Consider the following 16,407-nt stretch of genomic DNA (forward strand, 5'->3'; position numbering starts at 1 on the left):
GGGCGTCGCTCTGCCGCGACCAGAGCCACTCTAGCGCCTGGGGCAAGGGCCAAGGAGCCATCCCCAGCGCCCGGGCCATCTTTGCTCCAATGGAGCCTTGGCTGCGGGAGGGGAAGAGAGAGACAGAGAGGAAGGAAGGGGGGGGGTGGAGAAGCAAATGGGCGCTTCTCCTATGTGCCCTGGCCGGGAATCGAACCTGGGTCCCCCGCATGCCAGGCCGACGCTCTACTGCTGAGCTAACCGGCCAGGGCCCAAAATCACTTTTAATATTCCTTTAAGTAGCTGCATCATACTTTTATACTCAACCATTCAATAAACATTTGGCATTTATTTTGTTTTTACTGCTACCCTACAGACTGCTCCTGCTATAGTTTTACACATCTCAGAATTTGTGATTCTGTCAGTTTCTTAACTGTGTAATTTCTATAAATTGTGTTCTCGTCCTTTGTTCATTTCTTTATCCATTGAAATCTTGGATTTTTGTCTGCTCTTCATATACTAATAATATTAATGATGACCCTAACACTAATAACTAATAATTCATTTAACCCTCCCAAATTACCCTAGAAGGGGGGAAATGCAATTTTTTCCAATTTGAGATGAAGAATTGTGATACAGAGGTTAAATTAGTCGTCCAAAGGGAAAGATCTGCCTTAGAGGGTATAGCTCAGTTGGCTAAACCATTGTCCTGATAAACCAAGGATGAGGGTTCAATCCCCAGTCGGGCACATTCAAGAATCAACCAATAAACAAATAAGTGGAACAACAAATTGATGTCTCTATCTCTTTCTCTCACAAATCAATAAAATAAAATAAAATAAAATAAAATAAAATAAAAAAAAAAGTGAAAGAACTGAGATGGTGGAGCCTGTTTGAACTCAGGAGCCTGATTCCAAGCCACACAGCTTAAATGGATAGGGCCCCTTTAAATTTTATTCAATTTAGAATATTTTATACCTATTTCCAACCTGATTTATCTAATCTACATATTTTAAGTTTTAAACTTTTGTATGATCAAATCTATCTTTCTTTTATGTCTGTTTTTAAAGCTTAGGGAAATACATAGTCATTTTCCATGCAGAGATCAGAAAAATAGTCAATACTAGCCCTGGCCAGTTGGCTCAGTGGTAGAGCGTCGGCCTGGCATGCAAGGGGTCCCGGGTTCGATTCCCGGCCAGGGCACACAGGAGAAGCGCCCATCTGCTTCTCCACCCCTCCCTCTCTCCTTCCTCTCTGTCTCTCTCTTCCCCTCCAGCAGCGAGGCTACCCGGGCGCTGGGGATGGCTCCTTGGCCTCTGCCCCAGGTGCTAGAGTGGCTCTGGTAGCGGCAGAGCAACGCCCCGGAGGGGCAGAGCATCGCCCCCTGGTGGGCAGAGCGTCACCCCTGGTGGGTGTGCCGGGTGGATCCCGGTTGGGCGCATGCTGGAGTCTGTATGACTGTCTTTCCCCGTTTCCGGCTTCAGAAAAATACAGGGAAAAAAAAAAAAAAGTATTTGGCCCTGGCCAATTAGCTCAATCAATTCGAGCGTGATCCGAAAATACTAAGTTTGCAGATTTGATTCTCTGGCCAGGGCACATATGGGAAGCAATCAATGAATGCACAACTAAGTGGAACAAATATGCTTCCCTCCCTCATTCCCTCTCTCTAAAATCAATAAAATTTTTTAAAAATATTAATCATTAATTATTTTGAATTTACTTTGATGTGAGTAATGATTTAAATTGATTTTCTTCCAAATAGGTATTTAACTAGCTCAGCACCATCTGCTGAATAATCATTCCATTCTCCTTAAGATTTTGTAGAAAATCTTTGTGGCAGAGACAGGGAGAATCAGAGAGAAGGACAGATAGGGACAGACAGACAGGAAGGGAGAGAGATGAGAAACATCAATTCTTGGTTGCGGTTCCTTAGTTGTTCATTAATTGATTTCTCATATGTGCCTTGACTGGGGGGCTATAGCAAACCAAGTGACCCCTTGCTCGAGCCAGCGACCTTGGGCTCAAGCTGGTGACCTCGGTGTCTCGAACATGGGTCCTTCGCATCCCAGCCCGATGCTCTAGCCACTGCGCCACCACCTGGTCAGGCTCATTAACCAGATTTAAAAGTACTAATGTTTCAGCTTGAAAAATTTTAATTTCTTGAGTTCCTTGAGGTCTTTCACTCATTTCTTTATGTCATTTTCATGTAAATCAAGACAATGAGCTCCTTGTAGGCAGGCTCTTAATCTGTCTTACTGCTGCTTTATTCCCAAGGCTTTAGAACCCTTGATAGCATAGAACAAAAACTCAGTTCTATTCATTAATTAAATAAATTTATCTATGTTACAGTAAAAAAAACTAAAAACAACTTGGAGGCAGATTAAATATGGTCACAAGTTATTTATAGCTCTTCCCCCATCAATGGGTGGATTTATTCCTCTACCTCTTGAATCTGGGGTGGCCTTGTGATTTGCTCTGACCAACAGACTATGGCAGACGCGTCTGCTGTTCTGAGACCTAGCCTTGAGAGACCTTGCAGCTTCTGCTCTGTCTCCTTTGGAATATTTCTGCCATCATGAAAAGCCCAGTCTGGTCTACTGTCGGATGAGAGGCAAACCAACAGCTAGATGTGAGGTCACCTTAGAACATGCATCTTGAGGTGAGCAGAGCAGACCCATCCAACCGTGCCCAACCTAATGGTCTTATGAACAATTACGTGGTGGCTGTTTTCAGGCCACAAGTTGTGGTGGGGAGTGGTTTGTTATGCAGTAATAGATAATTGATGCAAACCTCAATGTCTAATATGAGATTGGCTAAAGACATTATGGGTTATCCCTACCAGGGAACATTATGTAGTCACTATAGTATAACTATAGATTTGGCAAGATATCCAAGATATATAAATGAAAAAGTTTAGGTCTTGAGACCTCAGAAACTAGACCTACAAATACCAGTGGTCTAAACATTCACACAACCCTGTGATACAGGTACTATTACTAATCCTATTTTATAACTGAAAAAAACTGAGTCCCAGAGAGGTTAAGTAGTTTGTCTAAGAAATCTTCATGTAACCTAAGGTCTCAAAGACTGTCCTGTTTTCTTCTCAGAGTTTAAGTTTTAGTAGGTTTTTGTTCCTTTTTTTTTGCATATGGATGTCTAATTATTCCAGCACCATTTGCTGAAGAGACCGGCACAAACAATACAGATAAATCTTAAGTGGAGCATGACCAAGAGGTAGTGCAGTAGATGGAGTGTTGACCTGGGACGCTGAGGATCCAGGTTTGAATCCTTAGGTTATCAGCTTGAGCAAGGGCCACCGGCTTGAGCGTGAAATCACAGACATGACCCCATGGTTGCTGGCTTGAGCCCATGGTTGTTGGCGTGAGGAAGAAAGAGGTCACTGGCTCAGCAGGTGACCCCTGTCCCAGTCACATACAAGAAAGCAATCAATGAACAATTAAAGTGCTACAACTGAGTCGATGCTTATCTCTCTCCCTTCTTGTCTGTCTGTCTGTCCCTGTCTATCCCTCCCTCAAAAAAAAATCTTAAGTAGAAGAATCTAGGTGCAAAAGGCTACATAATTACTACATAATTAAATTTATATAATATTCTGAAAAAAGCAAAACTATAGGGGACAGATATCAGATCAGAAATTGCCAAGGATGAGGGGAATGAACAGAGTGCAAAGGAGCACAAAGCAACTTTTGGGGTTGATGGAAATACTCCATTCTCTTGATTGTGGTGGTAGAATTCAAAGACTCACACAACTAAAAAGGGTGAATTTTACTTTACATAAATTATTCTTCAATAAACCTGACTGTAAAAACTATTAAATAACAAGGTAATACAATGGCATAATTTGTTTTGCAGGATCCTAGACTTTATGAATCCTAAAGAAGTGAACATAATCCAAGCTCAAAGTAGCAAAGAAACTAAAAGGCAGAAAACTAGACAGTCCCTCCCAGACTCTCTTACCCTACTGTTACTGCTCCCAAATAAAAAGGGAAGTGAGCAATAAAGAGTGAGCTATAGGCATTATACAATAGCCATAGGCTAAATTTTCAGGCTCGTGACCTAATGATTTAACAAATAAAGTAAACATAAAAACTAGAAGCTAAGCCTAAGAAAAATAAAGAAAGAATATTTACCTTTGGAATCAGCATTTGGGAACAGCCTGTTCCATGGCACCTTATTTTTGTGTGGGAGAGAAAGCAAATAGTTTCTAGCTTTTAAATTGATTATGCAGTTCAGATCTTCCTGTGATGGGGATCCAAGAATACCTAGCAAATAAAATAATTGGCTGTTAATTATCAAGACCAAAGTAAACTGACCAGATACCATCAGCTGTAGGGCAGAATGGACTTTGATAATTATCGGTAATATCTTCTCACACCACCTTCCAATACTTATTTTTTGTTATTAACAAGTTTTTCACAAGGGTCCTTAACATTTTAAATCAAGGAAGATTAAAGACTCATGTCTGTCATAGGTTAAAGAGTTGTTAGAATTCTTAATTTAATGAAGTGAATCTGATAAAAACTGGGCAGATGAACTAAGGAACTCTAGCCCCCTAATGTGCTCGGGATCCTTACCCAGAATGTGGTTCAGCTGGTCGAGATAATGCTTCCCTGGGAAGATGGGCCTGTTGGAGAGCATCTCTGCCAAAATGCAGCCTACAGACCAAATATCAATGGACTTGGTATAGCCCTGCAGTAGAAAGGGAGAAAGAATGGAGAATGGTATCTGGTGTTAAATGACACAATGAGACCTTCCTACATGACAGGAACATGCTGTCAAAGAGTTTTAGCTTCTCCTTTAGTTCTATAATTCAAAAATAAATGAAAAGAGAGAAACCAGTCTTAATTTGGCTTTCTTGAAAGATGTCGAATAACCGAGACTACTTAATTTTATTTCTCTTCTAAGTTTATTAACTTATTGTTAAATAAAAATTTCCAAAGTATACTTCATTCTTTTTTTCAAGTAATTTGAGAGAAAAAATTAGAATCCTTACAAGCTAACGCTGATAACAAGAAAAAGCAGTAACTCCCATTGCTTTAGAACATTTGTGGCCCATTCACTCATTTTGGAAACCAACTCAAAAGAAGAGGCAAATCATTTTCAAAAAACGTCATTCTGAAAACACTTGATCTCTGCAAAAAAAAAGTGTGTGCTGACTCCATCATATTTTACCAATCCCTACTTCTTGTCTTCTTTTTCTATTTTTCTGGTATAATTTTTCTTTTAAAGGAATTCTTTGAAAGGACATGAAAGAACTATCTGTCTAAATCATACAACAGTGCAAAAAAACTTTTTTCTTCAAAGGGTATAAGCTGAATTTTATGAGAAATGCTAGTTAATAGTGTTAAACAGAAGAAGAAATTAAAAAAAAAAAAAAAATTCAGCCTGACCAGGCGGTGGCGCAGTGGATAAAGCGTCGGACTGGGATGCGGAAGACCCAGGTTCAAGACCCCGAGGTCGCCAGCTTGAGCGGACTCATCTGGCTTGAGCAAAAATATTACCAGCTTGGACTCAAGGTCGCTGGCTCGAGCAAGGGATTACTCAGTCTGCTGAAGGCCCGCGGTCAAGGCACATATGAGAAAGCAATCAATGAACAACTAAGGTGTCCCAACAAAAAACTGATTGATGCTTCTCATCTCTCTCCATTCCTGCCTGTCTGTTCCTATGTATCCCTCTCTCTGACTCTCTCTCTGTCTCTGTTAAAAAAATAAAATAAAAATGTTTAAAAAAAAAAGAATTCAGCTAAATATATATATATTTTATCAAATGCTGATGGCAATATCTGAGTGACCCATAGCCTCAGTTTGCTTTATCAGCTAAATATTAAAGTTTAGGGAAACAGCCTTTTTTTAAAAAAAAAAATCAAAGAATTAATGATTAGATCTATAGCTATGATAAAATAGGGTTGAAGTTCAAAATAATTCTTTCCTAAATTCTTGTAATCCAAAACAACTTTTGCTTTGGCCCAAAACTAAATAAAGAGGAACATTTAATACACAAAAAATAACTAACTAAAAGGAACCAGGGCCCCCTGGAGAAATGGCTGCTCCAATTCTAGGACAGGGAAAGTACTATCAGGTAAACCTGGAGTATCTAGTGCCAAAAAGCAAAGGACAGTGGGTGGGGACATGTCAAAAATGGCTCCCACTGACAAATCTGGGACAGTTGGAGCATCAAAATACAAAATGGTAGATATGGATTATAAGCCAATGAGTAAAATAACCATGAATACAGTGCTAAAATAAAGAATGATAGAGTTATGAAATCATCCACAGATAGTAAGACTAGTGGGTGAAAGTTTAATGAAGATAACCTACATAGTCTTAAATTATTTCCCCACAAACTGCTGTTAATTATCAATATAATTACTATAATTAACCATAATTATGGTAGAGACCTGGAGGATACCATCTTAACCAAAAGATCAACATGCACTCCACTAATATTGACAAAAACCAGATATGCCTGATACTGATGCACTTAGAAAAAAGAAAAACATTGTTTCTGTGGTTTTCATGCCCAAAATACATGACATAAAACTGAGATCCAATCTACAAAATAGCTGACTTGTACCCTTCAAAAATGTCAAGGTTAAGAAAAACTGAGGAATTATTTCAGATTAAGGAAGACTAAAGAAACAGTGCAACATGTGAGCCTGGTCTAGGGGGAGAAATGATATAAAGGTTATACTGGAAAAACGTCCAAAATTAGAATATAAACTGTGCATTAAATCCTGGATCAGCACTAAATTTCCTACTTTTGATTACTGTACTATGTTCATGATAGAAAATATCCTCCTTCTTCTGTTTTTTTTTTTATTTTATTTTATTTTTTAAGTGAGAGGAGGGTAGATAGACTTCTGCATGTGCCCTGACTGGGATCCACCCAGCAACCCTTATCTGGGGCTGATGCTGGGACCAACTGAACTATCCTTAGCACCTGAGGTCAACGCCCAGATCAACTGAGCCACTGGCTGTGAGAGGGAAAGAGAGAGAAAAGAAGGAGCAGGAGGGAAAGAGAAGCAGACAGTTGCTTCTCTTGTATGTCCTGACCAGGGATTGAACCTGGGATGTCTGCATGCTGGGCTGACGCTCTATCCACTGATCCAACCAGCCAAGGCCATTTTCTTGCTTTTAATTATTTTTTTTATTTTTATTTTTAAATTTTATTTATTTATTTATTTTTTACAGAGACAGGGAGTGAGTCAGAGAGAGGGATAGACAGGGACAGACAGGAACGGAGAGAGATGAGAAGCATTAATCATTAGTTTTCCATTGCGCGTTGCAACACCTTAGTTGTTCACTGATTGCTTTCTCATATGTGCCTTGACCGTGGGCCTTCAGCAGACCGAGTAACCCCTTGCTGGAGCCAGCGACCTTGGGTTCAAGCTGGTGGGCTTTTGCTCAAACCAGATGAGCCTGCGCTCAGACTGGCAACCTCGGGGTCTCGAACCTAGGTCCTCTGCATCCCAGTGCGAAGCTCTATCCACTGCACCACCACCTGGTCAGGCTTGCTTTTAATTATTGATTCAATTACTTTTTCTGACCAAGACTCAGACCTTATTAGAAGAGTTTGCCTTTGAACTGGATGCACTCTTCAGAGTCACTGAAGAGTGACACATGATGAGAGGAACACATGTCATTTGGAAGCAGGATTATCATTTAACTTTGAAAGAATCCAAAGCAGTTCCTATTTTTCCACAGCTATGTTTTCTCCAAATTATCTTAAAATGTTGCTGAAGAGACATTCTTATTATCAGATAAATATATAATATCCCTGGTCCATGTTTATAGAAAGACACAATATCAGATAACCTGACACCAACCCAGCCTGCACCCAGCAGTGGCAGCAACAGGTGTAAAAGCGGCCATAGGTAGAACTTCAGCAGAATGGGCCAAGGACAAAGACCATTGATTTTAACAGTGACCAGAGAGGCATGCCTTCTAACTCTGTCACAGACCAACACTATTACAGCTGAGGTGGAGAGGCCAAACCCCAGGACCCAGAATTTAATGCTGAACAGATTATGATAACACCTTGGTTCTGGCCAAACAGGCCAAGACTGAACTCAAGCGGAAACAGGCCTACTGAGAGAGAGGCTTATTGCAACACATGTCCAAAGTTTTTTGTTTCCCATTTTCTTTTTATGCAAACTTGCTCCTACCTTGGAATTCAACATAATTTCTGGAGCCCTGTACCAACGTGTGGCTACATACTCCGTCAGGAATCCTGTGTGATCATGGTCTGGATCTGCAACACGGGCCAAGCCAAAGTCACAGATCTAAAAGAGAAAAAAATGACACAATGGAAACCGTTCTTCAGAGATTATAACCAATTTAATAACAAAACATCATAAAAATAAAAAAGACAATAGCAATAATGATAGTAAGAAGTAGTTGCTGCTACTACTACTATGTAGCAGGCAGGTAATTTGCTGGGAATTCTACATACTCTTTTTTTTTTTCTAGTGAGAGAGACACACACAGAGAGGGGGAGAGAGATGAAAATCAACTCATAGTTGTGTCACTTTAGCTGTCAACTGATTGCTTCTTATACGTGCCTTGATGGGGCCAGGGGCTACAGCTGAGCCAGTTGATCCCTTGCTCAAGCCAGCAACCTTGGGTTCAAGCCAGCAAGCCCATGCTCAAGCTGGTGACCTTAGGGTTTCAAACCTGGGACTTCACTGTCCCAGGTCAATGCTCTATCTATCCACTGTACCACCACCAGTCAGGTAACATTCTCTTTTTTTTTTTTTTTTTGACAGAGAGAGGAACAGATAGGGACAGACACGCAAAAAGGAAGAGAGATGAAAAGCATCAATTCTTTGTTGTGGCATGTATTAGTTGTTCATTGATTGCTTTCTCGTATGTGCCTTGACAGGGGGCTATAGCAGAGCGAGTGACCCTTGCTCAAGCCAGCGACCTTGGGTTCAAGCTGGTGAGCCTTGCTCAAATCAGATGAGCCTGCGCTCAAGCTGGTAACCTCAGGGTTTCAAACCTGGGCCCTCTGTATCCCAGTCCAATGCTCTATCCACTGCGCCACCGCCTGGTCAGGCCATACTCAATTTTTTTTAAAAAATTTTTATTTATTCATTTTACAGAGGGGAGAGAGAGGGAGAGAGAGAGAGAGAGAGAGAGAAGAGAGAAGGGAGTGAGGAGCAGGAAGCATCAACTCCCATGTGTGCCTTGACAAGGTAAGCTCAGGGTTTAGAACTGGTGACCTCAGCCTTCTAGGTTGACGCTTTAGCCACTGCGCCACCACAGGTCAAGGCCATACTCATTCTTATTTAATTCTCACAATAACCTGAAAGGCAGTGGTGACAATTTACATGTCAGAGATGAGGAACAGGCTGGAGGAGTCTGCATTATCAATTTCATTTAGGTTGATTGATAAAAACTTTTCTGCGTAAAAATAAAGTCACCAAAAGCCATCCAGGATCCTTTCTACAGCCCCTACCCTGCTGGCACTCCCAGAATCATCACTGTAAAGATCAGCTCTTCAACCCACACTTCTACTTCTTTCTCTCTCTCTTTTTTTTTTTAAGAGAGAGAGAGAGAGAGGCAGGAAGGGAGAGAGATGAGAAGCATCAACTCATAGTTGCAACACCTTAGTTGTTCATTGATTGCTTTCTCATATGTGCCTTGACCAAGGGCTCCAGCTGAGCCAATGACCCCTTGCTGGAGCCACACGACCTTGGGTTTTAAGTCAGCAACCATGGGGTCATATCTATGATCCCATGCTCAAGCCAGCAACCCTGTGCTCAAGCTGGTGAGCCTGCACTCAAGCCAGATGAGTCCGTGCTCAAGCCAGCACCTGGTCAGGCCCCACAATTCTACTTCTTGGGCTTCACTTCCTGCTGTTCTTCCACCTGTTCTATGAATATAGGTTATTTCTAAAAATTCATTCTACTTTCCTCCTTCTTTCTTGTAGTCAAATTCACTCCCAAAGTTTTTTTTCTCTGAAGTTGGAAATGGGGAGGCAGTCAGATTCCCGCATGCGCCCGACCGGGATCCACCCGGCATGCCCACCAGGGGGCGATTCTCTGCCCATCTGGGCGCCGCTCTGTTGCGACCAGAGCCGTTCTAGCGCCTGAGGTGAGGCCATGGAGCCATCCTGAGCGCCCGGGCCAACTTTTGCTCCAATGGAGCCTTGGCTGCAGGAGGGAAAGAGAGAGAGAGGGAGGAAGGAGAGGGGGAGGGGTGGAGAAGCAGATGGGCGCTTCTCCTGTGTGCCCTGGCCGGGAATCAAACCTGGGACTCCTACACGCCAGGCTGACGCTCTACCACTGAGCCAACCGGCCAGGGCTACTCCCAAAGTTTTAAAAGAGGTTTCATATACTGAAGCTAAATACGTTTTTCCATTAATATCCAGCCTCGTTTTTCCCTGACTCATAAAAAGTTCTGCTAGTCTTCCATTTTCTGGCCATCCCATACTTTGATGCTAATCCAGACTCCAACGTACATAAAATATAATATACGTAGTTCAATACAAATGCAGAATATTTTCATTCCTTGGTCCCTGGGGAACCATACATAATCAACCCTCAACATCTGGTGAGCAAATGCCTTACTTTAAATGTTTTAGGAAGCACAACAACTGGAGTGAACTGGTAGACATTGTTTTGTCCATTGCCATTTGTTAGCTGGTAAGAAACTTAACTTTTGTTTATATCAATTAGCTTATGGTAAAACAGCTTTCATTACATGTCATTTTGCATCAAGTTGAGGAATCCATTAATGATATTAAATGAGGATGTACTTATTGTATTTTCACAATATCTGAATTACCTTTTTTTTTATGACAGAGAAAGTCAGAGAGAGGGACAGATAGGGAGGGACAGACAGACAGGAAGGGAGAGAGATGAGAAGCATCAATTCTTCATTGTGGCACCTTAGTTGTTTATTGATTGCTTTCTCATATGTGCCTTGACCAGGGGGCTATAGTAGACTGAGTGATCCCTTGCTCAAGCTAGAGACCTTGTGTTCAAGCTGGTGAGCTTTGCTAAAACCAGATGAGCCTGTGCTCAAGCTGGTGACCTCGGGGTCTCGAACCTAGGTTCTCCGCGTCCCAGTCTGACGCTCTATGCATTGCGCCACCACCTGGTCAGGCCTGATAGCTCTTAAAAATAAGAATCAGGGTAAGTAACTGGGCTAATACACACATATATATATATATGTTGTGTGTGTGTGTGTATTTTTTCTGCAGTTAGAAGCAGGGAGGTAGTCAGACAGACTCCTGAATGTGCCCAACCACGATCCACCCGGCATGTCCATCAGGAGGCGATGCCCTGCCCATCTGAGGCGTCGCTCCACTGCAGCTGGAACCACTCTAGTGCCTGAGGCAGAGGCAATGGAGCTGTCCTCAGTGCCCGGGCCAACTTTGCTCCAATGGAGCCTTGGCTGCAGGAGAGGAAGAGAGAGATGCAGAGGAAGGAGAGGGGGGAAGGGTGGAGAAACAGATGGGCACTTCTCCTGTGTGCCCTGGCCAGGAATCGAACCCAGGACTTCCACATGGTGGGCTGACACTCTACCGCTGAGCCAACCAGCCAGGGCCTTGGGCTAACATATTACATTAATAATCATGTTAATAAAAGTACATCATTGAAAGTGGCAATATTAAGGAAGAAAAATAAAAATTTGGAATTAGTAGCATTTCTTTACTAGGAAATACAATTGGACCTATCATTCCAAATACTGCAATACATGTGTTTCTTTCAAGTTAAAACCAAAGGTACAGTTGCTCCTCTTCATACTTCCAGGTAATCCAGTCCAAAAGCTACTAGATTGGATCATGTGACCTAAGAGTTTCTGTGGGGTAGGGAGAACCAAAGTAGCCCAGTGGGATATGTACCATCCAGTGGAGGCAAGAGTAGGCTCCAGATAGAGATATGGTCTAGGTAAGATGAAGGAATCCATGTGGAGAGGCCGCAGTAGCCCACGCCCACCCAAGGAATTAGAGTCAAAGCAGGGTGAACAGAAGATCCGTGAATTATATTACACAAATCAATTATTTCACAGGAAATTGCAAAATGGTAATTAAAAAAAATTATCAATTGACTTTAGAGAGGAGGTTGGGATAGAAGGAAGCATCAACTCATCAACTCAGTAGTTGCTTTTCCCATGAGCCTTGGCCAGGCAACCTAGGGCCTCAAACCGGAGACCTCAGCATTCTAGGTCAATGCTCTATCCATTGTGCCACTACAGGTCAGGCAATTTTTCTAATTTTATTATTCTTTCTGCATTTATTGACTGGCATTCTTTTAAAATAAGAGATGTTGTTCATAAGCAAGAGCTATTTGTTTACCCTGATATACAGACCCTATTAAAAATATAAGAGGCCCTGGCCAGTTGGCTCAGTGGTAGAGCGTTGGCCCAGTGTGTGGAAGTCCCGGGTTTGATTCCTGGCCAGGGCACACAGGAGAAGTGCCCATCTGCTTCGCCATACTTCCCCCTCTCCTTCCTCTCTCTTTCTCTCTCTCTTCCCCTCCCACAGCCAAGGCTCCATTGGAGCAAAGTTGGCCTGGGCACTGAGGATGGCTCCATGGCCTCCATCTCAGGCTCTAGAATGGCTCCAGCCGCAACAGATCAACACCCCAAATGGGCAGAACATCGCCTCCTGGTGGGCGTGCCGGGTGGATCTTGGTCAGGAACATGTGGGAGTCTGCCTCCGTGCTTCTAACTTCAGAAAAATAAAAAAAGATCAAGACATTTAATCCTTTCCTTTAGTTACCAATTTTCAGAAGAGTTGATTTGGTGTAAGTGGGATCAGGTTTTGTTATTTGTATTGCTGTAGTACAGGGCACAGAATCAGCAGTTTCTCAAAAATTATTGGTTATAATTTGAAAAATAAAGAGGAAGATGTGAGTTCCAGGCATCCCCAAACTACGGCTCGCGGGCGGCATGCGGCCCCCTGAGGTCGTTTATCCGGCCCCCTGCCGCACTTCTGGAAGGGGCACCTCTTTCATTGGTGGTCAGTGAGAGGAGCACTGTATGTGGCAGCCCTCCAATGGTCTGAAGGACAGTAAACTGGCCCCATGTGTAAAAAGTTTGGGGACCCCTGGTTTAGACCTTTAAAAAACTTCACAGCCATGGCCGGTGGCTCAGTGGATACAGCATCAGCCCAGTGTATGGATGCCCCGGGTGTGATTCCTGGTCAGGGCACGTAGGAGAAGCAACCATCTGCTTCTCCCCCTTTTTCCTCTTCCCTTCTCCCCCCACCCCTGAAGCCAGTGGCTTGATTGGTTAGAGTGTGGCCCTGGGTGCTGAGGATAGCCCGTTTGGTATGAGCAAGTCAGCCTTAGGTGCTAAAAATAGCTTGGTACTCAAGCATTGGCCCTAGATGGGGTTGCCAGGTGGATCTCAATCGGGGCACATGTATGAGTATGCCTCACTATCTCCCCTTCTCTCACCTAAAAAAACCCCATTTTTAAAAATATAAAATAAATAAAAAGATTTCACAACTCCATGAATGGTCATCAGTGGAAAGCTCATGTGATTTATTTATTTTCTATTAAGTGAGAGGCAGGGAGGGAGAGAGACAGACTCCTGCATGTGCCCCAACTGGGATCCACCTGGCAAGCCCCCTACCAGGCAATGATCTACCCATCTGGGGCTGCTCTACTGCTGTGCAACCAAGCTATTTTAGCACATGAGGCAAGGCCATGGAGCCATCCTCAGTGCCTGGAGCCAGCTTGCTCAAACCATTCAAGCCATGGCTGCAGGAGCAAGAGTGGGGGGGAGGAAACAAAAGGGAGAGGGGTGAAGAAGTAGATAGTCGCTTCTCCTATGTGCCCTGACTGGGAATCGAACCCGGGACTTCTATATGCTAGGCTGATGTCCTACCGTTGAGCCAACTGGTTAGGGCCACCTCGTGTGATTAAAAAAAAACATTCTTTTAACACAATATAGAAGACTAACCAAATTCATACAGCATTAGCCAAAACCCATAAAGGGTACAAAATAAAAGCAACAATATTTGTCATAATTCCATATGAAGGAAGACAGACAACTAAGAACATAAAAGGACCTATAGCATGCCCAGTTGGCTACTTTTGGGGCTGTATACATTCAAATTTTCAAAGTCCTCTTTCTAGGCACATGTGCTGTGATCCTAACATCCCAGGACTTCTACTAAGATTTCTGTGGGCTCAGTCTAGCAAACAGTAAGGACACAGACTAGAGACCATATTCCCCTGATAGTTCTACTAAAAATATGTTAGCAGAATCTCTCATTAGGGTTTTTTTCCTCCCTTCATCATTAGGGTTTTTAACACCTGTGTTCCTGTGGCCCTAGGAAACAAAAAGTCTAAAAAGAGAAGGTCCCAGAAGGGTCCTGGTAGGCCAACATCTGCTGAGTCTCAGGGCATCAGATAACAAGTGCAAAGGAAACCAAAAAGAAAGCTTACTGCTGTTGGCCTCGACTGGTACCAGAGTCAAAAGTTAAAGGTCTCAGACACTTAGAACAGCTGATATCCTGAGGCTCAAGAGAAGGAAACACTTTAGTAATACAGAAGTCAATGGAAGAAATGACATCATTACCTACTTGGAAACTCATAACAAGAAGGTAAGCATAGCCTGACCTGTGGTGGCGCAGTGGATAAAGCGTCGACCTGGAAATGCTGAGGTCGCCGGTTCAAAACCCTGGGCTTGCCTGGTCAAGGTACATATGGGAGTTGATGCTTCCTGCTCCTCCCCCCTTCTCTCTCTCTCTCTTCCCTCTCTATAATGAATAAATAAAAAATAAAATAAAATCTTTTTTTTTATTTTTTATTTTTTATTCATTTTTAGAGAAGAGAGAGAGACAGAGAGAGAAGGGGGGAGGAGCTGGAAGCATCAACTCCCATATGTGCCTTGACCAGGCAAGCCCAGGGTTTTGAACCGGCGACCTCAGCATTTCCAGGTCGACGCTTTATCCACTGCGCCACCACAGGTCAGGCATAAAATAAAATCTTTAAAAAAAAAAAAAGAAGAAGAAGGTAAGCAACGCCACAGGCTATAAACTTTCTAGGTACAGGGGCCTGTGGAACAAGTAGCAAGATCACCCCAAGATACTGAGGATGTGATGGTTGTACAGTTGATTCTAGACCTCAAGCTGAAATGACTTCTACCCATAACACTCTCTCATTCCTTGTATATATACCTGAGCTGCCACCGTACCCTGACTTTCCTTTCAGACACACTAGGACAAATCAGTTACCTAGTGACATACTACACTCATCTTTGGTATGAGATTCTCTGCTGAGTATTTATGTCTATGTAAATGAAATACAACCCATATATACATAAAATGTGGCTGAATTCTACTGTTGTAAATATTTAAAACATTCTATTGAGTCTCTGTGTTAAACTGGGTTTTGAAAACAATGCCTGGATTATGCAGATTGCCAAACAACACATGTATCAGTGTGGGTGTAAATTTTGGAAGTAGTGCTTAAAATGGCTCTAGGTTAAGACAAGTCCACAAACAGTGAACAGACAACAAAGCAGTATGGTTGTCTTCTTAAAAATGAGTATTATCATGCAAAACAAGTGAACTTTCCACCGAATTATGACATACTTAATATACTGAGAATGTTTCTCCAAAAACAAGTAAAAGCAATCTGCCAAAACAGAATTGTGATAAGAAACGGAAAGAAAACAAAACAAAAACTAGGGGTTTCAAACCTGGGTCCTCCGCATCCCAGTCCAATGCTCTATCCACTGCGCGGCCTGGTCAGGCTCTTATTATTCTTACTTTTATTTCTGTTGTTCCTTTTGTCAATAATACTCTATGCCCAACATAGCCACTGGTCTACTAAAAGCATTCTCATGCTTAGAGGAATACCACCTTCTTCTTGACACCTCTTATCCCCAGCTATATCCAACCCATCTCTCCTATTTGCATTTGTATCCCATTCTTTTCAGTATCTCAGTTACAGCATATAATAGTACAATAATCTATTGTTTCAGATTTTTGGGACAGACACTCATCTCCCTCACTAGGTACAATTTACAGACTTGTAGGAATGTCTGTTGAACTGAAGTATACGAAATTATCATTGCTATACATTAATATGTACTTAAAAAAAACCCCAAACTGATTTTGAGAGAGGAAGGGGGAGAAGATGGGGGAGGGGGAGGGAGGAGAGAGAAAATGTGTGTGTGTGAGAGAGAGAGAGAGAGAGAGAGAGAGAGAGAGGGAGAGGGAGAGAAACATCGACTTGTTCTACTTATATATGCCATCACAAGTTGTTTCCTGTATGAGTCCTGACTGGGAATCACACCTGAAACCTCGGCATGTTGGGATAATGCTCTAACTCAACTACCCGGCCAGGGTCTATACGGATCTTTTAAACAGCTTTATTGAAGTGTAAAATTCACATACCACACAACTCACCCATTTAAAGTACACAATACAATGATTTTTGGTATT

At 42.4% G+C, this 16,407-nt stretch overlaps 1 protein-coding gene across 1 annotated transcript in view; it reads right to left on the reverse strand.

Annotated features, from left to right (window-relative positions):
* Nucleotides 1-16,407, reverse strand: part of MAPK1 (mitogen-activated protein kinase 1) — a 100,930-nt gene that overhangs the window by 21,420 nt on the left and 63,103 nt on the right. The window contains exons 4-6 of the mRNA XM_066365456.1: nucleotides 8,162-8,278; nucleotides 4,572-4,686; nucleotides 4,128-4,259 (exon numbers count right to left, since the gene is read on the reverse strand). Coding sequence (XP_066221553.1) covers nucleotides 4,128-4,259; nucleotides 4,572-4,686; nucleotides 8,162-8,278 — 364 coding nt within the window. The remainder of the gene's footprint in view (nucleotides 1-4,127; nucleotides 4,260-4,571; nucleotides 4,687-8,161; nucleotides 8,279-16,407) is intronic.

This window comes from Saccopteryx leptura, chromosome 2, assembly GCF_036850995.1.
Source record: "Saccopteryx leptura isolate mSacLep1 chromosome 2, mSacLep1_pri_phased_curated, whole genome shotgun sequence".
NCBI lineage: Eukaryota > Metazoa > Chordata > Mammalia > Chiroptera > Emballonuridae > Saccopteryx > Saccopteryx leptura.